Source organism: Mirounga leonina, unplaced genomic scaffold (assembly GCF_011800145.1).
Source record: "Mirounga leonina isolate KUSES-001 unplaced genomic scaffold, KU_Mleo_1.0 Mir_126, whole genome shotgun sequence".
Classification (NCBI taxonomy): Eukaryota; Metazoa; Chordata; class Mammalia; order Carnivora; family Phocidae; genus Mirounga; species Mirounga leonina.
This window is the reverse complement of record NW_023270314.1, coordinates 21,996,165-22,021,651: the sequence shown is the minus strand read 5'-3', so window position 1 is coordinate 22,021,651 and position 25,487 is coordinate 21,996,165. Positions and strand designations below refer to the sequence as shown.

Genomic DNA, 25,487 nt, shown 5'->3' with positions numbered 1-25,487 from the left:
ATGGGACTTGATCTCAGGACCCTGGGATCATGACCCAAGTGGAAGGCAGACACCCAACCGATTGAGCCACCCAGGCACCTGAAGTATTTGATTCTTGAAGCTAGAAGACATCTACATTGGTTTGAGGAGAGTTGTTATCTTCAAAAGTCTTTCTGTAAATCTGGAATAGAACAGATTCTTATCAAAGGGATAGTAAAGGAAAACAAGACAAATCCCATTTATTTTCACATTCTGATTTGCTTAATGCTTCTATTAAATTCACATCATGCATAAAGATTTGCTTTCACATTTGCTGAAGCCCGCATTATAGGCTGAGCTACTACAGAACAAGAATACAAAGGACTTAATATAGCCAGTTGGAATGGCAGGTTCATTGAGGCTTTCCAAGTTCAGAGTCATCATTGTTCATTCAATAAGCACATATCTGAATGTCTACTATGAGTTCAGCATTATCCTGGGCACTACTCTTTAACCATCATGCATATTATTAAAAAATAAAGTGGAAAGGAAGTTTGTATTTCTGTAACACTACTACAGTTTTCTATGGTATCCATCAATCTCCTGAATAATATTAACTGCTGATTTCTTTCATTTTGGTTTACACATAGGTTCGGGTCTCTCCTATTCAAAGAACTTTTCCTTTGACACTGTTGTCCTCTTAGTATCTCCCTTTAGTTCCAATATCCAACAGGATTTTATCAGTTCTCTACTGCATTTGACACTTGATAATCTCCTTGAAAGTTTCCTTTCCCTTGGCTTCTGTGACACTTTTAATTTTCCTCTTTCATCTCTCCACTTCCAAATCATTATGAACTCTCAAGGATGGTTCTAGTATTTGCACCTTTTGGAGATATCCAGTACTAATGTCCTAATGGTAATAGCCCAACTGGCCTCTTGGGCTCTATTTTATCTCCTACCTCTCCCCAGATACATTGTTGCTAGTTTTATTTTGCTAGATAAAACTATAAATCATGGTACTCTCTTCCTCAAAAACCTTTAATAGATTCCCTGTCCCTACTGAATTAAGCCCAACTCTCAAGACTAGAATTCAAGGCCATTTATACTCTGGCTTCAGTCTGCTTCTTCAGATTTCTATCCCATCACTTCCTGACACATCTTTTTCCAGATAAACTGTATTACTTGATGACCTCCAGAGTGACCTGATGCTTTCCTGTCTAATGCCTTTGCCGTTCCTTCAAGAATGAACAATCTGTCCCCTTTTTCCATTCCTGTACCCTATCAAATCTCTGCTTGTGGAAATCCTACGCATACCTCAAGATATGGTATATTGGCACTGGGAATTAGAATCTGTATAGAGCTCACTGTAAAGAGTTCAAATACCACTCTTTTCATAAGAAATCTTCTTAGGTTCTCTCAATCAGATGAACTCTCTTTCTTAGCATTTTATACTTCTTTGTTTTGTATCAGTTAGTACTTCCTAAGGGCAGGGGGGCATGGTGTCGAATTCATCTTTGTATAATTAATCTTTGTTTCCTCACGGTACCTGATACACAGAAGGTGTTTAATGAGTATCTGTTGAATTGAATTAAGGGAGCTCAATTTTTAAAATACTAAGGATAGTAAGCTAAATCAATAGTTGTTTTGGTAGGGCAAAGGCTAGAGTTCTAAAATTACTCACTTGCTAGATGCTTTAAACTTCCCACACTAAGATCTAAATAGCTAAAAGGGAAAGGTATAGAGTCTTACCACTCTTCTTGAGAAGTTCTCCTTTTCGGGATTTATCCAGGTTTTCAAGAAACTGTTCAAAAACTTTTACATAAGGAGCTAGACTGGTCTTCTTATAATCTAAATTATGAAGGCCATGCATTAGAATTAGCATTTTGGAAGCAAAAATAACATGACAGTATAATTTTAAGTTTCTTTAAAGAATTCTCTAGAACAACACCAACAAGAAAAAGAATTATCTAGAACAGTGCTGTCCAATATAATGAGAAATGTGTGGTTTAAATACTCTAGTAGCAGGGCACCTGCGTGGCTCAGTCGGTTAAACATCTGCCTTCCACTCAGGTCGTGATCCCAGCGTCCTGGGATTGAGCCCCACATCGGGTTTCCTGTTCAGCAGGAAGCCTGCTTCTCCCTCTGCCTCTGCCTGCCGCTCCCCCTGCTTGTGCTCTCTCTCTTTCTCTCCGTCAAATAAATAAATAAAATCTTAAAATAAATAAATAATAGCCACATTAAAAAGGTAAAATTAATTTTAGTATTTAATCCAGTACATCTAAAATATTATCATTAACACATAATAAAAATTGAAATATTTTACATTCTCTTTCATACTAAGTCTTTAAAATCTAACATTTTGTACTTAAAATACATTTCCAACTCTCAAGGATGGCTCCTAGTATTTGCACCTTTTGGAGATAGCCAGTACTAGTGTCCTGATGGTGATTTAGATGATACATTATCATGAAAAATACTTGATCTATATTTAGATTTGAATTATAAAATAGACAGTGTAAAGGTAGGCTCATATACCCAAATTTCCCAAACATATTTAAAGTTCTCCAATAATTGAATCAAATATCAGTTTTAAAATTAAAAAAATTTTTTTTAAAAAACCAATCTTTTTTTTTCTTTAAAGATTTTATTTATTTATTTGACAGAGAGAGACACAGCGAGAGGGAACACAAGCAGGGGGAGTGGGAGAGGGAGAAGCAGGCTTCCCGCTGAGCAGGGAGCCTGATGCGGGGCTTGATCCCAGGACCCTGGGATCATGACTTGAGCCGAAGGCAGACGCTTAATGACTGGGTCACCCAGGTGCCCCTATTTAAAAAAATTTTTTTAATATTTTAAAAGAGATTTATTTATTTATTTTAGAGAGACACCCCTTAAGATTTTATTTTTAAGTAATCTCTATACCCAACATGGGACTTGAACTCACAACCCTGAGGTCAAGAGTTGCATGTTCCACCGACTGAGCCAGCCAGGCACCCGTATCAGTTTTAAAATTTAAATTAATTAAAATTAAATAAAAAAAAATCAGTTCCTTGTTTATACTAGCCACATTTCAAGTGCTTAATAGCCATATGTGGCTAGTGTATTAAGGCAGTGCTGCTTGAAAATATCCAAACCACATGTACATATCTACTTTAGTAGTCAGCCTTTCTAGTATTAGACCAACAAAATCTATTGCTCTTTGTTAAGTCCCATACAATATTCTTTTCTTTAGAAATTGTGGCTTCAGTAACAAATAGTTTTACCAACACAGCAAACATTAAAAATGTGAAGTTAGGGCCATTCTACCTGGAGACAATCAGAAGTTTATAGTCATAGCGCCTTAAGTATAGGTATTCTTTGCCTTATATAAAAATTTTAAAATGTACACAACAAAATTTTAAATACAGAATCTTAATCATCTATTTAATTATACAATCTATAATACCCAATAGGGGAGAAAACCTGAGAACAAGATGAGATTTGGATTTCGGTAGTGTGCTATATCTGCATGGAATAGTCCTCGTAATAGTTCGTTCAAAAGAATAAAAAAAGAAATTATACTTAAAAAATTTTTTAAGGGGTGCCTGGGTATCTAAGTCGGTTAAGTGTCTGCCTTCGGCTCAGGTCACGATCCTGAGGTCCTGGGATGGAGCCCCGCATCAGGCTCCCTGCTCAGCGGGGAGCCTGCTTCTCCTTCTCCCTCTGCCACTTCCCCTGCTTATGCTCTCTCTCTCAATAAATACATAAAACCTTTAAAAAAATTTTTTTAATAAACATTATCTGATGATCTTGGGACTAGAAAAGGAATTTTGATGAGGATATTAAGGATGAATATCTGAACTGTGGCAATTATGAAAGTACATTATATTTTGCCCTAAACTTTTATATATGAATTTTCTTACAATAATATAAAATGTATACCAAGGAAATAGTTTAGTTTGGGATCAGCCACATAATACTTTGAACCTTTAATTCAAGATTCTAAGCTCCTTGCATAAAGGTCTATATGTTTACTTCACCATTGTGGAATATGTAATAGGCATTCAATAATTACTTAAATATTTACTAACTACCTATTATATATTAAGTACTCTGCTAAATTCTAAAAAAGTATAAGCCAAACTCTTTGGTTTTAAGAAGTTGTTAAATGAACTGGAAAAACAAGTCCTAAATGCAGTAATAGAAAACAATATATAATTAAAAGACCAAAGAGGCATATGGATAATTATAAGGCCAAAGAATCCACCAGTCAATGTTGACCGAGGTGGCTGTGAAGTCAGTCTTAGAAAAAAGATATAATTAGGGGAGCCTGGGTGGCTCAGTTGGTTAAGCATCCAACTCTTGGTTTCCACTCAGGTCATGATCTCAGGGTCATGAGATCGAGCCCCGCGTCGGGCTCCACACTCTGTGCGGAGTCTGCTTCAGATTCTCTGCCTCTCCCTCTGCCCACACTCCCCCTGCTCGTGCTCACACTCTCTCAAATAAGTAAATAAATAAAATCTTTAAAAAAGAAAAAGAAAAAAGATACAATTAGACAGGAGAGAACATTCCAGGATTTGTGAAGAAGGGCAGGAATAAATGGTACTAGTGTGAAAAAGGACAAAGGCTTAAAATCAAGAAGCTAACGCGATAGTAAGGAACTTACACATCACTTATTCCAATCCCCCACCATCTCTAAAGCACCCCTGACTGATGGCTATTAGGCTATTTATGAATACTTGAAATGATAGGCAGTTTAGTTTATTTTTGAATAGTTATATTATAAAATTTCTCTATTTTTAAATTTTATTTTTTTAAAAGATTTTATTTATTTATTTGTCAGACAGTGAGCAAGAGCAAGAGAGAGCGAGCAGCAGGCAGAGGGAGAAGCAGGCTTCCCGCTGAGCAAGGAGCCCGATGTGGGACTCGATCCCAGGACCCTGGGATCATGACCTCAGCTGAAGGCAGATGCTTAACCAACTGAGCCACCCAGTCATCCCAGAAAATTTCTCTTTAAAATCTTTGAACAGGGGCACCTGAGTCCTGGGATCCAGCCCTGTGTCAGGCTCCCTGCTCTGCAGGGAGCCTGCTTCTCCCTCTCCCGCTCCCCCAGCTTGTGCTCTCTCTGTCAAATAAATAAATAAAATCTTTAAAAAATAAAATCTCTGAACAAAAGAAAAAGATGTCCATCAAGAGACAATATTGTTAAAAAAATTGTGTTGAAGTAATTATGCATGTTGTTAAAAAAATAAAATAGTACTAACAGGTTGGAAAAAATAGCAGCTTCCTGCTCTAATTCTGACCTCTCCATCCTCTTGAATGGCAACCACTCTTTCTTTTCTAGCACCTACTTCTAACAGATGAACACTTCCCATGATTAAAAATCCAAGGCCATTCTTCCTAGGTCTGTGGCTTTTGGGGGGAGGAGAAGTAGGCAGGGGTCAGAAAGCTAAGATCTTTTCTTAATTCTCAGTGTTTTGAAATTTCAAAATGATGTGCCTTGGTGCCAGTCTGTTTTCTTATTATGCTGACCCTTTTCTTTCTTTCTTTTTTTTTAAGATTTTATTTATTTATTTGACAGAGAGAGAGACACAGCGAGAGAGGGAACACAAGCAGGGGGAGTGGGAGAGGGAGAAGCAGGCTTCCCGCCAAGCAGGGTGCCTGATGCGGGGCTTGATCCCAGGACCCTGGGATCATGACCTGAGCTGAAGGCAGCCGCTTAACACTGAGCCACCCAGGTGCCCCAATGCTGACCCTTTTCAATAAAGGGCTCATTTCTGCAATGGTTTCCTATATAATTTGGATTTTTTTTCCCTCCCTGTTTGTTGTTTTTCTAAAACTCCCATAGTCACTTTTTAGACCTCCTGAACCATTCTTTTTTTTTTTTTTTTTTAAGATTTTATTTATTTGTCAGAGAGAAATAGAAAGAGAGCACAAGTAGGGGGAGTGGCAGGCAGAGGGAGAAGCAGGCTCCCTGCTGAGCAAAGAGCCGATGCAGGACTTGATCCCAGGACCCTGGGATCATGACCTGAGCTGAAGGCAGACGCTTAACCGACTGAGTCACCGAGGCTCCCCTGAACCATTCTTCTAATTTTATCTTTTTCCTCCTTAAAATAACAACAACAAATTTATCTTTTTTTGTAGTACTTTCTGGAAAATCTTAACTTTCCTTTTCTAACCCTTCCCCTGAATTTTGTTTTCTAATGATTATGTTTCTGATTTCTAAGACCTCTTTCTTGTTCTCTGAATGTTTCTTTTCATAGCATTCTGATCTTGCTTCATGGATGCACTATCTTCTCTTATTCTCTGAGGATATTACTTTTTTAAAAAAAGGTTTTCAGGGTGCCTGGCTCGCCCAATTAGTAGAACATGTGACTCTTGATCTCTGGGTTGTGAGTTTGAGCCCCATGTTGGGCATAGGGATTACTTAAAAAAAAAAAGGGGTTTTCTTTGTTCCTTGCATTATCTGTTTTCTCTGAGTTCCTTTTTCCAGTTTATTCTGATTTTTCATGTTGGAGATGTTTTTCAAATACTTTATTTTTTTAAAAGATTTCATTTACTCATTTATTTGAGAGACGGGGGAGGGGCAGAGGGAGAGAGACAAGCAGACTCCACGATGAGCACAGAGCCAGACGTGGGGCTCGATCCCATGACCCTGAGATCATGACCCGAGCCAAGACCAAGAATCAGATGCCCAACTGACTGAGCGACCCAGGTGCCCCTCGAATACTTTAGACAGAATGCTTGTAATCATTCTACAAACATTAAAAGTGGAATGTACTATGTTTAGGTATTATGTTAGAGCTGGAATAGATGAAGTGATATTTGTTTGTTTGTTTTGTTTTTGTTTTATGTAGTGATATCTGAGCTTGGGTTTTGAAAGAAGGTAGCAACATTTGACCAAGAAAAGTCAATCAGAGATCACAGATCTGCACTGTGTTACAACAGTCACTAGCCACATGTGGCTATTTAAAATTAAATGAAATTGAAAATCAGGTTTCTCACAATTCAAGTGGAATGTGCCACACGTGGCTAATGAGTACCACACTGGGCAGTGCATTACATTTCTATCATCATAGGAAGTTCTATTGGCTCTGTAGCTATAGAGTGTCTCTTGGGTATTGGCCTATGAAGATTTGGCTTCTTCTTTTTTTTTTTTTGGAAGATTTGGCTTCTATTAGCAGGAAGATTTATAAATTCCCCAGCTCCTTCAAATTCTTGAATATACAATTCAACCACAGTTTAGATATATATTTACCCTAACACTCATCTGGATACATCAAGAACAAAGAACAAAAGTACTGCATACATAGTAGTTGTTAAATAAGTTACTGTTGAACCTAAGATTGTGAGAGTCAACTATCAACACAAATTGACTATTTAATCTTATAGTATAGATCCTGGCATTTAAACGTTGCTTAGTAATTATCTGTTGACTCAAATTGGATTCAACAACACCATTTGGGCAATTGATGAAGAAAGGACAGAAACATTGCTATGATATTATTTGTAACTGAGCTGGTTTCAGGATAGACATTGTATCCATTCTGGGCTGAATCCAAGGAGAATTAATTACCAGACTGACAGAAGGATGTCTTTATAAGAAAATTATGTTAAAGTGAGACTTCAATATATTAACATACCTCTGGTTCTATGTTTGATATCAGATTCGGCTTCGTTTCCCTCCTTTCCCTCATCATTAATGGAAATGGCATCCAATTCATGGCAGATGGAGCTACAAATAATAGAATAAGAGAATTTTTTTTTTTTTTTTTTTTTACTTTTTCACTCCATACTCAATGTGAGGCTCGAACTCATGACCCCAAGATCAAGAATCATATATCCTACCAACTAAGCCAGCTAGGTGCCCCAGAATAAGAGAATTTTAATTTTTTTTTTTTTTTTTTAAGTAAGCTCCATGCCCAGTGTGGAGCCCAACTCAGGGCCTAAACTCATGACCCAGTGATCAAGACCTGAGCTGAGATTAAGAGTTGTACGCTTAACCAATTGAGCCACACAGCACCCTAGAATAAGAATTGTAAAGTTGGTTCTTGGTCAATATTACTCAGTGTATGATAGCACAAGAATCCCACAAGATTTTCTGTGAAAAAATTGTGTGACCACCTATATTTGGGATATTCTAAAAATCACAATCTCTTCTTGGAGTTTTCCATGCATAACAGCATAATAAAAACTGGGAAATTTTGCAGTAAAGAACATTTTGTCTGTTTAAGTCGTTATTTCCCAAACTTACTTGAACTTACAATCTTTTTATTAGAGAACAGCAGCCTGTGTTATGTAGAACTCACTAGGAAATGTTGCTCTACTACGGCATCATCATATAGCCTCAGAGTAGCTGCATCTCTGAAAGGGATCTAATTCAATCTACTTCAAATTCCGAGTAATAATCACAAACAAAAACGGAATGATCAATGATCTGGAACATACCTTATGGTTGGAACAGTAAATGGATCAAACTGGTCCACTTTCTGTAAATCAATAGGCACAGAAATACGACCTGTAAGAACCAAAAGTTATAAACTGATGATTGTAAAATATAATCCTATGTGTTATTTTGGCTAAATTTTAATCTAAGCCTTAGAAAAAAGGGTTAGACTGGGGTGCCTGGGTGGCTCAGTCGTTAAGCATCTGCCTTCGGCTCAGGTCATGGTCCCAGGGTCCTGGGATCGAGCCCCACATCGGGCTCCCTGCTTGGCGGGAAGCCTGCTTCTTCCTCTCCCACTCCCCCTGCTTGTGTTCCCTTGCTCGCTGTGTCTCTCTGTCAAATAAATAAATAAAATCTTTAAAAAAAAAAAAAGAAAAAGGGTTAGACTTATCTGTTAAAAACAATAGCTAGAAATTACTTCCACATTAGCTGTGCTTTTAATTTCTCTTAAAAATCCAAAAAAATAAGGGTGCCTGGGTGGCTCAGTTGGCTAAGGGTCTGCCTTCGGCTCAGCCCATGATCCCAGGGTCCTGGGATGGAGCCCCACATCGGGCTCCCTGCTCAGCAGGGAGTCTGCTTCTCCCCCTCCCTCTGCTTGCTGCTCCCCCTGCTTGTACTCTCATTCTCTCTGACAAATAAATAAGTAAAATCTTGAAAAGAAGACAAGTTAAAAAAACAAACAACCAAAAAAATAGGTATGAAAGAATGTTGGGCTATTATCTAGTGCTCTTATCTCTACTTTTATTTCTATTTTCTTCTTCCTAATATCCTTTTATATGTAAGTACAGAATGATATCAAATTTAGTGAGTCCTGAAAATGAAATAACATAGATATAGTTCATTTCATTAACTTGGTTTATTTGCTGAGATCAGAACAGACACCTATATGTTGGGCATCTTTTTAAAAGATTTTATTTATTTATTTGACAGAGAGAGAGCACAAGCATGGGGGAGCAGCAGGCAGAGGGAGAGGGAGAAGGAGGTTTCCCGCTGAGCAGGGAGCCTGATGCGGGGCTTGATCCCAGGATCCTGGGATCATGACCTGAGCCGAAGGCAGACCCTTAACGACTAAGCCACCCAGGCGTGTTGGGCATCTTTAGAAAGCATTTTGGAAATAAAATAGATAGCATTATACTACCCTTTCACAATATCCACACCTGGGATACCTCATAACATTCATTACATCTCAGAAATGAGATAATGAATCTAAAGAATGCCAGGTAAATAACAAGTAGAATAATTAAGAGAACTGGGAGTTGCTGTTTGAAGAGTAAAAAGACTGCAGCTACTTAATGGGGAAAAGGATATAATCAAAATGCATATACTTATGAATATATTTATTTACCCAAACCCTGAATTTTAGAATAAGGGCATACCCACTATAGCTTTAGAGTCAGGTTTAAAAAAATATTAAGAAATATATAATAAGCATTGGGTGCTATATGGAACTGATAAATCACTGAACTCTACCTCTGAAACTAATACACTATATGTTAATTAATTGAATTTAAATAAATTAAAAAAAAAAGAAATATTAAGCTTATTACCCAAAGAAGCTGAAAACATATAGTTGATAGGTTCGGAAAGAGGCGATTCAAATATATGGACTAGAGAATCACTACAGATTATTAAAGGAAACTAGGCAACTTAGGAGAACTGAATGTGTGACAGACACTTTTCTAAGCACTTTACATTTTATTATCATTATTTTTTTATTAATTTTTTAAGGATTTATTCATTTGAGAGAGAGAGCACAAGCAGGGGGAGAGGCAGAAGGAGAGGGAGAAGAAGACACCCTGCTGAGCTGGGAGCTCGACATGGGGCTCGATTCCAGGATCCGGAGAACACGACTCAAGCCGAAGGCAGATGCCCAACCATCTGGGCCACCCAGGCGCCCCAGCACTTTACATTTTAGATTTTCACAATAACCCACTGAGGTAGGTACTATATTATCTCCATTTATAGATGAGAAAACCAAGGCACAGAGAGTAATTAGCTTAACATCCGACAGCGAGTGGCAGAGTTAGATTATAAATGCTAAAAAGGACAACTATATACAACTGTATAGGTCTCCTGGTTGGATGAAGCAAAGTTTATGTCAATATAGCAGCTGTTATATTTATTTTAAAGTCAGTTTCAGTCCATCAAAACATATCTAAGAGAAATGTGAAGGAGGAAAGCTAAAACTATGGAAAAAGAACTGAGGGAGGAGACATAGTGGGAAAAGCACAGAACTTTGAGGGGTTTTTTTTTGTTTGTTCATTTCATTTTTTAGATTTTATTTATTTATTTATTTGTCAGAGAGAGAGAGGGAAAGCACAAGCAGGGGGAGCAGCAGACAGAGGGAGAAGCAGGATCCCCGCTAAGCAAGGAGCCCAATGTGGGACTCGATCCCAGGACCCTGGGATCATGACCTGAGCCAAAGGCAGACGCTTAACCAACTGAGCCACCCAGGCGTCCCAGAACTTTTAAGAACTGAATTCTGTTCTTAGCTCTGACACAATTTGTTTTAAGACTGTGAACAAGTCACGTTAACCTCTTGGACCACTGTTTTCTCATCTGTACGAGGAGAGCTGTTGTCCTGTGATTTCTAAGTTCCTCTATAGTTCCAACACTAAACCTCAGAAACCCAGAGGAAAATTATTTATGTAGTGGAAACTCATTTGGTAGCTACTAATTGACAATTAAAAAATAACTTAGGTATTAGCTGATAGTCTTTCAACCTTTAATATCTCAGACATCATACGTATTCACACCCAGTGACATGTTTACTAAGATAAAAAATAACTCATTTTTCTTCTAGTTTTCTTTACTTTCTATATATTGTACCTGTTTTAGGATGAACACTAAAAGGGCTCTTCAGTAAATGATTGATTCCTTTGCTAACATTGATATCCAGCCGTGGAAAACAGTACTGGAGCATGATCTCCCATTCAAGCAAGGGTCCACATTTGTCATTTTTAGTATTATCCTAAAAGCAGATGCAAGTCTAGCATGAGGATCAGTAGGAACTTTTGAGGATTTCTTTAAGAGGTTAAAAAAATGGCTTTCAATGATCTTTAACTTACTAAGCAAAACAATTAGAATTTAATTAAGAATTACATTATTACATTTATAACAGAGATTTCAATGGAATATACCTGACAGCTGATGGCTTTCTTCAAATATTCCCAACGCTGAAGTGAATTGTGATGCTTCTGGAAGTTTTGCTGAAGATTCTCATGAATTGGTGATGAATCATTAAGGAACACACTCATTTAGAGCACACTGATGAACAACTTATTTTCAGTATGTATTACCACAAGGATATCAAAAGTTTCTAGAAAGTAATTATCGTTTTCTAAAAAGCAAATATTAATTAAACACATATCCTTAAGAAATTCCCCTGTAAAAATATATAGCAATATGACAGAAAGAATGCCAAAATAACTATATGGTTTAATGTAAAACCTTTCCCTGGTCTGTACGTATTTTGACTTAATGATCCAGCATTCTTTAAGTATCCATTAATTCTATGAGGATCAACTTCCAAAATGAGGAAATTTATTTCCAAAAAGGTGTCATTTCTTTTTTAAAGATTTTATTTATTTGACAGAGAGAGAGACAGCCAGAGAGGGAACACAAGCAGGGGGAGTAGGAGAGGGAGAAGCAGGCTTCCCGCAGAGCAGGGAGGCCGACACGGGGCTCGATCCCAGGGCCCCGGGATCATGACCTGAGCCAAAGGCAGACGCTCAACAACTGAGCCACCCAGGCACCCCCAAAAAGGTCTCATTTCTTACTGTATTCCAGATAAGACATAATAAAATGCAGAAAAACAGGAGATGTTTTGTGTAAAAAGATTAAACTTATAAAAGTATATGAGAATATGTAGGCAGAACACATTTATAATACCATAGATCAATACATGTAGCTCATATAGAAATGGCCTTGGGAAAGGATATTTTCAGGAACAAGGGCTAAAATCTTATCCCAGCTTTCTTTATTTTCAAGAATATCTTGATCAACTAAGGCATATTCTTCAAAGTATTTTTTTATTATGTTTATAGATTTGCTGTAGGAATAACAATAGCACAGTCCTAATACTATTAGTAACACATACACCACATAGTTTTTCTTGCCATTTGGGAGGCTAGTGCTTGCTTCTATTAATTTTTTTTTTAATGAGCATATATTAGTCTAATAAGAAGACAAACAGAATTAGCTAACAAACAGAAATCAGCTATGTAAAATGGGAATAATGTGCCTTCAAAGAGTTATGAGAGTTAATTAAGGCATTCTAAGGGGGAAGAACTTAGCAGGTTAATACCATCATAAATATGTAACAAGGGTAGAAAGCAATGAGGCTAGGACAACATAATAATACATCAGTAGAAGTGTGGGGGATAGAGTCTACAGTTCCTACTCTGAATTACTTGCTTTAACATCTCAACAATTATGTAGTGCTTAGCAGTTTGCAAACAGATTTCACATCTATTGTTTCATTTATCTTTGCCACAACTCTGAGAGAGATGGAGCAGATGTTGTTTTCCCCATGATACATTTAAGGAAATAGAGGCTCTAATATTTTGTCAGGGTCTTAGGAAGCCACAGAATAGAGATTCTTACTCATTGCAATGCTCTTTTCACCTAGAGAAGTAGTGAATTTAGTGGAAAGAGTATGGGTTTTGAATTTAGGCAGATTAGGACAAGAATCTTAAAAATTTAACAATTGTGTGGTACCAAAGAAATTATACAATCTTTCTAAATCCTACTTCAACTATAAATGGAGGTACCATCATGTCCCTCATGAAGTTGTTAAGACCAATGAGAGCATTTGTAAAGCACCTATCATGAATACTGCAGCATGAAAGAGCCATTCAATTAACTTTAGCTATTATTATCTGTAAAATGTTACCCCAAGAGAGAAAATTGGTAACAATGTAATTCTAAAAGCACAAGTAGGTAAATCAGACACAACTTAAACTGCATGGAGTCTTTTCCAACAGACCTGATAAAAGGGTGAATTTTTTCACTTAGGTGGACTTTCTTTTTAACATCTTGACCACCCTGAAAAAGAAACCATCAAAAAAGAACTTCATATGACACAAATGAAATAAATTTTTTTATGTTCTAAAGATATTGATTAAATTCTGTCAAAATATAGAAATTTAGATGGTATTTTATATAGTCTCAATACCTGTAACTTTCTGGGTTAACTTTGCTTGACATAATTGAACCAGAAAAGTAATTTTCCTTTTGCTACAAAGGAGGATACTTACAGCAAAATATGAAAGATTTTTAAAAAATGTAGCTACTATGATTATTTGATCTGCTAAGATCATCTACTCTGGAATGTGGATGCTATAAAAGATAGTTTCATTTTTTTCACTGAACATTTCAGGCTTGATAACATCTAGCAAACAAAGAAATGTAAAGTATTATTGAGATCTTACCTTTACAAGACTCAAATACTCAACTATCCCAGAACGTACTGCAGAGGACAATTTTCTAACTGATTCATCACAGACCCAACAATGAACACCTCTCCTTCCAGAATAGACCCAGAGACGATGCTTAAATCCAAAGTCCTCTGAGGAGAGGAGAAATAATAGGTTTTAAAATCTATAAATAAATTTACAAACTCCTGGTTCTTGCTTACTTCCTTGGCTTCATTTTTACCTCTTATCCACATGTACTCACCTTAACTATACTAAATTATGTGTAGTTTCCTGTGTCTCCCATGGTCTTGCCTTCATGTCTATACCTATCCTATTCTCTCTGCCAAGAATTTCTTCACGCCCCAGCATTTCCATTTCTATTCCTGACCAATTGCCGTTTATCATTTAAGACCCCATCTAGGGATATTAAAAAAGTTAATAAATTTAAAGTGTTTAGAACAGTGCCTGGTACATAATAAGTACCCTGTCTAAGAGTTAGCTTTTTTTTTTTTTTTCTTTTCTTAAGAGTTAGCTCTCGGGGCACCTGCATGGCTCATTTGGTTAAGTGTCTGCCTTGGGCTCCAGTCATGATCCCAGGGTCCTGGGATTGAGCCCCACGTCAGGCTCTCTGCTCAGCGGGAAGCCCACTTCTCTGTCTCCCTCTGTTTGCCGCTCCCCCTGCTTGTGCTCTCTCTGCCAAATAAATAAATAAAATCTTTATTTATTTATTTTTAAAAAATTTTTAAAAGATTTTATTTATTTATTTGGCAGAGAGAGACACAGCGAGAGAGGGAACACAAGCGAGGGAGTGGGAGAGGGAGAAGCAGGCTTCCCGCTGAGCAGGGAGCCCGATGCAAAGCTGAGCAGGGAGCCCAATGTGGGGCTCAATCCCATGACTCTGGGATCATGACCTGAGCCGAAGGCAGACGCTTAACAACTGAGCCACCTAGGTGCCCCAGTAAATAAAATCTTAAAAAAAAAGTTAGCTCTTTTTAGTGTATGTGCTGCTGAAGCAAGGACAAAAGTTAGCTTTTTTTTTTTTTTTTGAGAAAGAGAGAGAGAGCGAGTGAGTGTGCATGCACAGGGGCGGGGAGGGGCAGAGGGAGAGAGAGAGAATCCGAAGCAGGCTCCTTGCCCAGCCTGGAGCCCAGTGTGGGGCTATATCCCAGGACTCTGAGATCATGACCTGAGCTGAAATCAAGAGTTGGAGGCTTAACCAACTGAGCTACCCAGGCGCCCCAAGAGTTAGCTATTTTTAATATCATTATCATCCTTATCATCACCTTTTCTGATCCAATCTCTTTCCATTCCTGTATGCACTCCTGCTGTTCTAAATGTAATCCTCGATTTTATTTGTCTCCTTCTTAGACTGTATAACCTACTTGAGGCGATCATTATCTTTCATATTTCCCTCACCTAGGACAGTTTGTAGCACACAGAGCTGCTGACTGATTTGAGAAAAAATTCACTGGTTTGATCAACAGCTTTATTAGAGTTTCAACTACAACTTTATTCTAATCATCTTTTATTTTCCAGCCATATGTTTCAAGGAAACATGTTAGAAATCTATGAGATTTGATTATACAATAGTATAGATAGACAAATACTCAAACAGATTCTTGCATCTGACCCCACTCAGACACTGCCAATACTTGCCCTTCAATGCTCGGTCGATTATGCGTATGGCCATCGTCATGAGGGTCCAGCACTTAGAACATATGTCTGCAGAACTGGAGCAGAGGCATCATTATTCACTGTCAGTGATATCACCCACCCTACCAGCAGGGCATGTAGTGCTTACCTACAACATCTCCTCACATCATCATAGTCTGTCATGTCAATGTCAAACACCAGTTCTTTTTCCTGAGCCTGGAAAGCTCCTAGCTTCACTGTATTGTGTTGATTGGGCTGTAAGGAGAAAATATCATTCAGTTTTGATAAGAGCTATCATGCTGCCAATTATGCTATTTTCTATCCACACAAAGAAAGTGGCCAAAGAGGAATGAAAAAACCATAATATAATGCCAACTCTACTCAGTTAAAGTTCATTAATTTGGATTCTATACGTCCAGAATTGATGACAATGTAAATTTCATCTACCTAAAACAGGTTTTGATAAATATATATTACCACAGATATTTGTTTTTTTACCAGTTCTACTGAGATATAGTTGATATGTAACATTGAATAATATTTGTTAATCAATAGAAATCATAATAAAGCTTTTTTAGGTTTCTGATAAGGAAAAGTATATGCAAATAATTAATGCCCTATTGTTTTAAAGACCTTTAATTATTACTGGACATATAAGTAACAAAAATGTATTTAAAATTTTTCAATAATTCAGAAGATCTCAGTTAGTTTGAACTGAGCCTTTGGCTCAACCTGTATACAGGCAGCCTCCTTTGAGGCTAGGGGCTACCTGGTATATATAAAGCAGACTGAATACAGATACTTATCTTGCTCTTTCCAGACCTGCACAAAAATGATAGTAAAGGTTTTCTTAAGAAATGCATTAAGTCTTTTAAAAAAGGACCACAGGGAAAATTTTTTTTTAAAAATAAAAAAAAATTAAAAAGTACGAGAGAGGAGAAAATACCACCACAATTTTTATAAGAATACCCATAAGAGCTGAATCTTAAGCTCTCAGTAAGGAAAGATAAGAAGCAATCCAATTTACACCTCAGCATCCCCCAAAAACTCAGGTGACAATGGGTATCCCGGGGGGGGGGGGGGGGAGAGGTAGCGGTGAAGCTAAGATTAAAAATAGGAGTTATCAGTTAAAAATCTGCTTATGAAGCAGTTAGTTCCCCAGATTCCTCCATTTACTAGCAGAGCCAGGTGACTATGCTTTCATTTCCCTGGTAAAGACACCTGAATTATTATCTGGAGAACCTCAAACAGTGGGTCTCTCTGGACTGGGATGGGGGTTAGGAACAAAAGCACAATTGAAGAAAGTGTATTGTACTGACATACAGGGGATTAAGTGGACATCTATGTGTGGAAAGTTAAGATCCCTCTCCCCCACTTCTATATCCTATCACTGCCACCCCAGGCAGGAGACCAGAAGATTCCTCTCTGAAAAATCTGATCAGGAATGTCAGGCACTATTATAGGCTCTGGAATAGAAGATCAGTGATCAAAACAAAGATCTCTGTGCTAGTGGAGTTTTCATTCAAGCAAAGATCTAGAGAAACTGACGTTGGAGCTTCTTCCCCCCAAAATGGCCCAGCCAGATCACCCTGTAATAAAGAAATCTCAGCCATGTATACACAACTTCCAATCAGCTTTTTTAGTACTCTATTTTTAAATATAAACAGCATGCAAGAAATTACCAGACTTATGAGGAAAGCCTCTAATATGAAAGAGAAAAAACAGGAAAATAAAAGCAACTTTGAGAAAACAGAGTGTACAACAGAAAACAAACTATCATTGATATCCTCAGAAAGATAAGACATATCAATAAAAAAAGTACAAGATGCTCTAAAAAAATTCTTGGAAATTAAAATATAATAGAAGTGAAAACCTCTGAGGAAATTCCTCAGCAAGTAGAGTAAAAGAACAAAAAAATAGAAAATAGGAGGAAAAAAAAATAATTAGTGGACCAGTCCAAGACACATAACATCGGACTTTTGGATTTCTAGAGAGACCAAAGAAAAATTATAGATAGAAAAAATTGTATTTAAGAAAGAAAAGATAGGTGTGGGTGCCTGGCTGTTTCAGTCGGTAGAGCATGACTCTTGATCTCTGGGTTGTAAGTTCGAGCCCCATGTTGGGTACAGGGATTACTTAAAATCTTTTTTTTTTTAAACTTCAAAATAAAATCTTAAAAGGAAATTTCCCAGCATTGAAGGACATGAGTTCATGATCATAAGAGCCCATCAAGTATCTAGCACAATAGGTGAAAAAGATGCACGCCAAGGCACATCATTGTGAAATTTTAGTACATTAGAACAGAGGGGATAGGTAGAAAATCCTAAGAGCTTTCAGGTCCAACACAGTGGAGCAAGAATCAGAATGGCATTAGTCTTCTTAACAGGAACACTGGAAACTAGCATACCATGCAAAATTCTAAGGGAAACTGATTTACAAACTCAACCATTAGTTAAGCATAAAGGTAGAATGAAGTCATTTTCCAGATACAGAAAGTGTCCAATATTTTCTTTTCCATGCACCTTTTCTCTGGAAGCTCCTGGAAGATGTACTCTACCTTAAAGAGGAAGTAAACCAAAAAGAGAACAAAGGATTTGGGCAACACAGGATCCAAAATGGGAGAGAGATGAAAGGAAACCGGGGTGATTACAAGACCATATTTATCCATGAGGCTTAGAGAGAGCCATCAGTCCAGGTTGGAGGTCAGAAAGCTGCCAGTGAAATTTCTTCAGGATGAAACTGACAAACTACCTGATGGATCTGAATACATGGGGAGATTTAGACAATTGGTAAGAAGTCTGGGGTTGAGTTAGTGATCTAATCCTGATTTTTAATCTGACAAACATATTAGGACATGTGGAAATGGGAAGGTAAGCGGTGAGGTTAAAAAAAAAAAAAAAGCTAAATCCTTATCTGCCAGAGTAGAAGGTCAGTAGATAATGCTTAAAATGGAAAATGAAAGAAATATTAAAATGTTATTTACACACAAGGGGCAAATACCTTAAGTATCAGCTAAAAAGAAAGTAGTTGCCTCTGGGGAGCAGAAAATAATGGGAGTAGGAGACCCTTAAAAAAAAAAGCCTGGGGCACCTGGGTGGTTCATTCAGTTAAGTGTCTGATTTTTTTTTTTTTTTAAAGATTTTATTTATTTATTTGAGACAGAGAGAATGAGAGACAGAGAGCATGAGAGGGAGAAGCAGACTCCCTGCCGAGCAGGGAGCCCGATGCGGGACTCGATCCAGGGACTCCAGGATCATGACCTGAGCCGAAGGCAGTCGCTTAACCAACTGAGCCACCCAGGTGCCCAAGTGTCTGATTTTTGATTTTGGATCAGGTCATGATCTCAGGGTCACTAGGTCAAGCCTGGCGTTGAGCTCCATGCTCTGCGCAGACTGCTTGAGATTCTTTCCCTCTGCCTCTCTCCCTGCTGGGCGTGTGCACTCTCTCTCTCTCTCTCTAAAATAAATAAATAAATCCAAATCTTAGGGGAAAAAAAAAGAAAAAGCTCCATACAAAAGCTATTATCCCATGAGTGTGTTTCTCCCCCATGTGTGTATTTTTTTTTTTTTTAGATTTTTTATTAAATTTATTTACTTGAGAGAGAGAGATAGAGGGCAAGCAAAAGCAAGAGAGAAAGCACGAGCAGGGGAGAGGGGCAGAGGGAGAGAGAGAAGCAAACTCCCCACTGAGCAGGGAGCCTGATCCCAGGACCCTGGGACCATGACCGTTGTTGAAGGCAAAAAGCAGATGCTTAACCAACTGAGCCACCCAGGTGCCTCTCCCCCACCCCTTGTGTGTATTTTTAAGGAGAGAAAGAAGGGCAATTTTGGTATGTTCATTCATTCATCAAATACTTATGGTGTACTCTCTCTGCCAGGCACTATTCTAGACATTTAGACTATATCAGTGGCAATGGGTAAGAGGAGTGGCAGGTTGCAGTAGGCCTCACTGAATGAAGACTTGAGGAGGTGAGGGAAGGAACCAAGGAGATATCTGGGGAAATGGGTTCTGGGCACTGGAAACTGCCTGAGCAAGGGTCAGTGTGGCAGGAGCAGAGTGAGTGAGGGGGGAGAGAGGGGCTTTTACTCTGAGTGAAATGGGAGCCACCAGAGAATGGTTTTGAGCAGAGGAATCACAGAATCTAACTTGTTTTAAAAGGAGTGCTCTGGCAACTGTGTTGAGAATAGATTCTGGAGTCTATAAGAGCAAATTGTTAGGAAGTTTTTACAGTAATTCAGATGAAAGATGATGAGGATGGTAGTAGCACTGGTACCAGTGGTTGGATTTCAGATACTATTTTGGTAGAGCTAAAGAGATTTCCTAATGGAATAGATATAGGAGTATGAGAGAAATAGAGGAATCAAGAATAACTCCATGGGGTGCTGGCCTGGCTCAGTTGGTAGAGCATGTGACTCTAGATCTCCGGGTCACATTGGATATAGAGATTACTTAAAAACCAAAAATAATAAAATAAAAAAATGCAAAAACAAAAACAAAACAAAATAAAACACCTCCAATGCTGGAAGACAATGTAATTCTTTTAAAATACGCTCCTTTAAACCATGCTGACTTCCTCATTTACTCTTTTGGCCAGATACTCAATATTTTTGTCCTAGTGAGAATACAACCAACTTACTTCCAAATGGTTTCCAGTCAGTAATGTAGAATATCAAAGAACAAAAAATACTGCAATCTACTTGCAAAAAGTTAAAGTGGGACTCAACTAGAATAAACTCTAAAAATTTAACCTCAAAACAATGGGAGCACCAATCCATTCTTGGTTTAAACAACAAAACTAGAATACATAAAAAACCGATTTCTTACTCTGTGGGAATATACCGCGCCTATATCAATCTTGTATGGATTCATTTTCTGCATCTCCTTTTCCAGATCACTCTGGTTGTTGAAGGATTGGTAGCGAATGTAAATATCATCTTTCAATGTGAATGAAAATTCACGGTGTTGAAAGTAATTCTTTATTACTGCAAAATAAATATACAATTTTAAAGTTAATTTGGTAATTTATTCAGCTCGGGGCATTAAAACATTAACCAATGATAAGATATTTTTAATGAGCCCTCTGTGCCCAACACTGTGTTACACGTTAAAAAGAAAAAAAAAAGACCTAGTCCCCAATCTAAAGGGGCTTACCATCCTGCATCTGATAGGAAAGTAAAAATGAGGAAAACTATGCAGAAATATTTTAAAGATGTAATGTCCCCTGTCTCTCCTCGGTGGACACTACTAAGTTCAGCTGCGAAGAGTTCAGTACCTCTCGTCTTCCGGGAGATGCCCCGCTGTCCCTGATACAGAACACGCCTCTGCAGCTTCAGGCTACGACCCAGTAATCTCCCTGACTCAGGCACCGCGGTAGGTAAACGGGGCACTGAATGTGAGTCCCACCACGTAGTGGTAGGAGCAGCGGCTCTTTCTTTTACTGCGTGGCCGGAGGCTGGTTACCGTAACCTCTCTCGGCCCATTTATACCTCTGAGGTGGTGGGGAGGGCTCGAGATAAGGCGCGAAGGCGCCCGGCACAATGCCTAGCGCACAGGAGGCACTTCATATTGTCGTTCCAGGGGCCCTCCCAGAACCTCCTCGCCCTCCCCGCCGAACTACCCACTCCGCTCCCGGCTTCCATCACCTCCGCCATAGTTGAGCCAACGATAGTACTGGGCGTAGGGAAAAAGCCTCCGGTAGTAAAGCTTAAGCAGCTCAGGCAGCTCGGCTGGGTCAAACGTCGCCATGGAGCGCGGGACTCAACGTCCGCAGTGTTACGGCAAGAATTGGCGGGAACCACACAGCCGGAGCCTCTAACACTGCGCAGGCGCACTGTGCCCGCGGTCTGGCGTCTGCACGGGCCGCTGGGAATTGTAGTTCCCACTTGGGGGTTGGCCTGAGCGCGGCGTGGTCTCGGCCTTTCGGCGTCCTCACTAGGTCAGCTGCTCTGGTGGGTAGAAGAAAGCCGCTCCCATTTCAAGAAGAAAAGTCTCCTACAGAAAGGTGAGCCCTTGAGCATATTGGCTTAGGTTATTAAGATGAAGTAAAAAATGTTTCCCGCTAACTTTATGAATGTTTTAGAAATAACGCATTTAAACAATGCAAAGCAATATCTTTTTTTTTTTTTTTTTTAAGATTTTATTCATTTCAGAGAGAAAGCAGGCAGAGCTGCAGGCAGAGGCAGAGGGAGAAGCAGGCTCCACTCTGAGCAAGGAGCCCAATGCAGGGCTCGATCTTAGGACTCTGGGATAATGACCCAAGCCCAAGGCCGACAAACGACTGAGCCACCCAGGCCCCCCTAAGCCAATGTCTTTTTGAGAGGGTTTGGAAATTAATTCTTCATAGAATTACTAGGTCCAATATGTGGAAATAAACGAAGACCAACCAAATAAGAAAATCAAAGGCTATTTATTCAGAGCTTGCTGTATAGCAAGGGGGGTCAGCTGCAGACACTTGAGTTTTGGCAGAGACTCAAAGGGAGGCAGGAAGCTTTATAGTGGGGGCGAAGGGACGTTTCAGGTATGCGTTAATTCAAGGCTCTTTGCAACGGGAAAGCTGTAGTTGGGATAACTAGGAGTAGGGGCATTCTGTGTGATTGGTTAGGAGCGCATATTTGGCTTTCTCTGGTTGGTCCTAAATTGGAAGTGGCCACAAAATCTGGGGAAGCTGATATTTATTAATCAAGTCCTGGCCATTTGGGGCCAATTGTTACAGGGGTTACTAGAGACAATGGTCTGACTTCTGCAGGTCTGACTTCTGCAAATCTGACTTATAGCAGGCTGCCTTCCTGAGCTGTTTATTACAGATAAGGGGATTGGTTACCTGGGTTGGCTTCTTCAGGTTGTAGGTCACAGTTCTGTTTTGTTTTTGTTTTTACATAAACTCTACCCCCAACTTGGGGCTTGAACTCACAACCCTGAGTTGCATGTTCTACGAGCTGAGCCACCCAGCAGCCCTCAGAGTTCTGTTTTTATATATGGTCTGGCCACTGTTTGTATATTCAGTCTCTCAAATAGAACACCCGGGAATGCTAAAATCTGAATTAGAGGAATCTTGCAGAATCATGGAGAGCTTTACAAGTATAAAAGGAGCCTGTCTGATACTAATGTGCAGATCTGCCAATCAATCTTACCTGGTAAAGATACACCTCATTGCAAATGTGGACTGGGTGGGCAGTCTATAATCACAAAGATATCATGTCACTTAAAAACCATCATTTTCATGAATTTTATGTTTGCAGTAACAGTAGGAGAGCAGGGAGAGAATAGAGTCTCTAGTAAGTTATTATTAGCCTAATTAGAAAATGATCATGGTCTTTCAGCTTCTGTGGGCAAAGTGGTCAAAATGGGCTCTGGACAGATCATACTTATTTGAATATTCCTTGAAATCTGGTTTCCTGCACAGATCTTAGTTGATTTTCATAATCCTTATGCATCTTGTTTTGGGTAGGGTGAGTTTTGTTACTGGGAAGGTCTTTAATAATAATGACAAGAGTGCTCTGGGGAGTGCTCTTTTCCAGAACCATATCCGTCTGGACTGTTTAATGGAGGTTTCTCAGTTTTCTCATTGCTACCTTTAGGAACTGACTTCTTTGGGATATTTGGGAGTCCCCTGTTTGAATTTCAGGACCACTAAGGAGGGCAACACCAGAAGGAGCTAAGATGTAAGGGGAGAAAGCAAAGGAAGTTATGTTTTTTGAGTTCTTACTATCTGCTCGATTTATTTAACATTAGTTTTCTCATCAGGAAAAAGGGAATAATAATAGCTAGTGTTTATATAGCATTTGCTATGCTGTTAGGTACCCTTTTGAGAATTTATTCTTCCACCTTCCACCTGTCAGAATGGCTAAAATGAAAAAGACAAGAAATAATAGGTGTTGGTGAGGATGTAGAGAAAAAAGAACCCTTGTGGACTGTTGGTGGAAATGTAAATTGGTGCAGCCACTGTGGAAAACAGTAAGGAGTTTCCTCAAAAAATTAAAATAGAAATACCATATGATTCAGTAATTCCACTACTGGGTATTTACCCAAAGAAAACGAAAGCACTGGGGCGCCTGGGTGGCTCAGTTGGTTAGGCGTCTGCCTTCAGCTTGGGTCATGATCTTGGGGTCCTGGGATTGAGCCCCATGTCAGGCTCCCTGCTCAGTGGGGATTCTGCTTCTCCCTCTCCTTCTGTGTTCTCTCTCTCGCTCTTTCTCAAACAAATAAAATCTTTTTAAAAAATTAAAAAAGAAAAGAAAAGCACTAATTAGAAAAGATATGTGCACCCCTATGTTTATTGTAGCATTATTTACAGTAGCAAAGATATCTAAGCAACCCAAATATCCACCAATAGATGAATGGGCAAAGATGTATATATATATATATATATATATACACACACACACACACACACACAATGGAATATTGCTTAGTCATAAAAGAGAATGGGATCGGGCGCCTGGGTGGCTCAGTTGGTTAAGCGACTGCCTTCGGCTCAGGTCATGATCCTGGAGTCCCAGGATCAAGTCCTGCATCGGGCTCCCTGCTCGGCAGGGAGCCTGCTTCTCCCTCTGACCCTCCCCCCTCTCATGTGCTCTCTGTCTCTCTCATTCTCTCTGTCTCAAATAAATAAATGAAATCTTAAAAAAAAAAAAAGAATGGGATCTTGCCATTTGCAACAACATGAATGGACCTAGAGAGTATTATGCTAAGTGAAATAAGTGAGACAGAGACAGATACCTTATGATTTCACTCATGTAGAATCTAAGAAACAAAACAAAGAGACAAACAAAAAACCAGACTCTTAAATACAGAAAACAAAATGGTGGTTGCTGGAGGTGAGGTGGGTGGGGGGATGGGTAAAATAGATAAAGGGGATTAAGAAGGATTAACTTCCAGTTATAAAATAAATAAGTCATGGAGATGAAAAGTACAGCATAGGGAATATATTCAATAAGATGGTAATAATACTGTTTGGTGACAGATGGTGGCTATACTTACCGTGGTAAGCACTGAGTAATGTATAGAATTGTTTAAAAAAAGAATTTATCAGGGGCGCCTGGGTGGCTCAGTCGTTAAGTGTCTGCCTTCGGCTCAGGTCATGATCCCAGGGTCCTGGGATCGAGCCCCGCATCAGGCTCCCTGCTCAGCGGGAAGCCTGCTTCTCTCTCTCCCACTTATCCTGCTTGTGTTCTCTCTCTGGCTATCTCTCTCTGTCAAATAAATAAATAAAATCTTAAAAAAAAAAAAAAATAATTTATCCAGAAACTTGGGTGGCTCAGTCCATTGAGTGTCTGACTCTTGATCTCAGCTTGGGTTTTGATCTCAGGGTTGTGAGTAAAAAAAATTTACCCCTCATAACCCTATATGAGTCCTATTTTGTAGATGGGGAAATATTCAGAGAATTTAAATACTTTGTCCAAGGTCACACCAGCCAGATAGCTCTCTGCATTTAACCCCTAAGCTGCATGCTGTGTCTCTACAAGGGGTTGTCATGAGAATTAAATGAGATAAAGTGAGAGGTCCCTAGCACAGTTAACTCATAGGCCACTACTACAAAGTGTGAGAAAGCTGTCTAATTCTGTACAAATGCTCTGGTATAGAAGCTGTTATCCTAGGTGCCACTGGGAGGCAGTGTTGCCATTCAGTTGGTGTCCCCTTGAGCTTTCATCCACTTAGGTGCAAAACCCCTTTGTCCTTCAAGCCTTATACTATCTGCCATCCTCTTTACATTTACTGTATACATCTGCTATCATCCTTTTTGGGTAATCCATCAGTTCTAGGTCTTCCTAAGTTATTTGCAGACTTGGACACTTACGTCGTGGACTTCCCTTCCAGTTCAACTCCTGTTGTTATTCTGGATGTTTTTAGCACGTAAAAAATGATCTATGTGGCAGATAGATCCACAGATAGTTAATGAACATTTGTGTTGGACACTTAAGCTCTGGGGAGAAAAAAATTAATGACATGGTTTCTGTTTCCGAGAAAGTTATAACCTAGTAGGGGCAATAGACACAAATCAGAAAGTGAAAGGAAGTGTTATAGATGCATTTATTTTT

General features: G+C 38.9%; 2 protein-coding genes across 3 annotated transcripts in view; one reads left to right on the top strand and one right to left on the bottom strand.

The window, feature by feature from the left end:
• On the bottom strand, positions 1-21,433 carry PRIM1 (DNA primase subunit 1). The gene is made up of 13 exons (XM_035002341.1): positions 21,093-21,433; positions 20,275-20,432; positions 15,599-15,705; positions 15,454-15,527; positions 13,813-13,949; positions 13,368-13,426; positions 12,322-12,431; positions 11,521-11,609; positions 11,210-11,351; positions 8,383-8,452; positions 7,578-7,669; positions 1,708-1,806; positions 1-160 (listed from the first exon to the last, which is right to left on the bottom strand). The coding sequence occupies exons 1-13, from the start codon at positions 21,193-21,195 to the stop codon at positions 141-143; spliced, it is 1,260 nt and encodes a 419-aa protein (XP_034858232.1). The 5' UTR covers positions 21,196-21,433; the 3' UTR covers positions 1-140.
• Positions 10,209-25,487, top strand: part of LOC118008692 (17-beta-hydroxysteroid dehydrogenase type 6-like) — a 46,694-nt gene continuing 31,415 nt past the window's right edge. Inside the window, exons 1-2 of one of the 2 annotated variants that reach the window (XM_035002344.1) lie at positions 10,209-10,317; positions 11,502-11,668. The gene's annotated coding sequence lies outside the window, so the exon portion shown is untranslated. Of the gene's footprint in view, positions 10,318-11,501; positions 11,669-21,374; positions 21,452-25,487 lie in introns of those variants that run through there. The other variant, XM_035002343.1, reaches the window with a different exon arrangement.

What these genes read in the sequence shown, in the direction of transcription:
- PRIM1 (XM_035002341.1), bottom strand. Translation starts at nt 21,195, where the DNA reads ATGGCGACGTTTGACCCAGCCGAGCTGCCTGAGCTGCTTAAGCTTTAC. An exon ending in GCGCGGTATATTCCCACAGA is followed by an intron (nt 15,706 to 20,274) that starts GTAAGAAATCGG and finishes TTCTCCTTACAG; the next exon opens with CCCAATCAACACAATACAGT. An exon ending in AGAAAGCCATCAGCTGTCAG is followed by an intron (nt 11,352 to 11,520) that starts GTATATTCCATT and finishes ATCTGCTTTTAG; the next exon opens with GATAATACTAAAAATGACAA.